General features: G+C 49.8%; 1 protein-coding gene across 1 annotated transcript; it reads left to right on the forward strand.

Annotated features, from left to right (window-relative positions):
- LOC119270864 (keratin-associated protein 5-8-like) lies at positions 1-648 on the forward strand. The gene has a single exon (XM_037552910.1). It carries the CDS (start codon positions 42-44, stop codon positions 453-455), a length of 414 nt encoding a protein of 137 aa, XP_037408807.1. The 5' UTR covers positions 1-41; the 3' UTR covers positions 456-648.
- Positions 649-904: the final 256 nt, after the last annotated feature.

Consider the following 904-nt stretch of genomic DNA (forward strand, 5'->3'; position numbering starts at 1 on the left):
CACATATTCACCTCTCTAGCTACAAAGGTTGCTCTGCAACAATGGCTGCAGGTGGTGCTTCTCTTCTTGCTACTGTCGTTGTTTTCTCCATGCTGATCACGTCTTCCCTGGGGGCCCCGAGGCCTTTATGCAGCGAGTGCGAGACGCAATGCCCTACCAGCTGTCAGGCGGAGGCTGAAACCTTCTGCAGTGGCTACTGCCGCCGCGGCGGAGGCCTTCGGGAGGGCTGCAGGAGATCCGTCTTTGAGGACTGCACCGTAAAGGGTACCTGCTGCAGTAGCAACGGCACATGCACTTGCGACTGCAACACTGTGGCTGAAAGTAGTTGCATCAGCATCAGCGACGGCACCCTACAATGTGAACCTTGCAAGCGCAGCATATCCAACCAGTGCGGTTCCACCTGTAGGAATGACTGCAACAAGAACTGCAAGAAGAAAGGGTGCCGCCATGCCTAGGAATAACATGTAGTCGACCCGCTGCCTTGCATAAGAAATAACATGGCTCGCTGTAGTCGTGCGTAGACTTTTGTAACAGCCATGACCTCGTTATGTGGGATGGCATAGAATGAATTAATGGGTCGTGGCGCATCACATCCAGCGTTTTAGCTGGGGATTTGCATTCTGTTTATCTATACTAAATAATAATATGAAAAAGGAAAGAAATTTCACAAAGTTGACACGGTGTGAAATTACAGTCCTTCCATAGAGCTTGCGTACGTATGTTGATTGGCTTCTATACATCAGCTTGTCCATCCAAGTATGCATTTGTGTGTCCTTGTAGTATCCAATTGAGAAACAGTAAGATGGAGCCACCTATGAGCCCGCACAGTGATTTGGAGCTCCCCATCGTCCGATCACTGCCACGAACGTCCCTGATTTCAGCTCGGTCATCAACAGTTTTCTTA

This window comes from Triticum dicoccoides, chromosome 3A (genome assembly GCF_002162155.2).
Source record: "Triticum dicoccoides isolate Atlit2015 ecotype Zavitan chromosome 3A, WEW_v2.0, whole genome shotgun sequence".
NCBI classification, from domain to species: Eukaryota; Viridiplantae; Streptophyta; class Magnoliopsida; order Poales; family Poaceae; genus Triticum; species Triticum dicoccoides.

What these genes read in the sequence shown, in the direction of transcription:
- LOC119270864 (XM_037552910.1), top strand. Translation starts at nt 42, where the DNA reads ATGGCTGCAGGTGGTGCTTCTCTTCTTGCTACTGTCGTTGTTTTCTCC.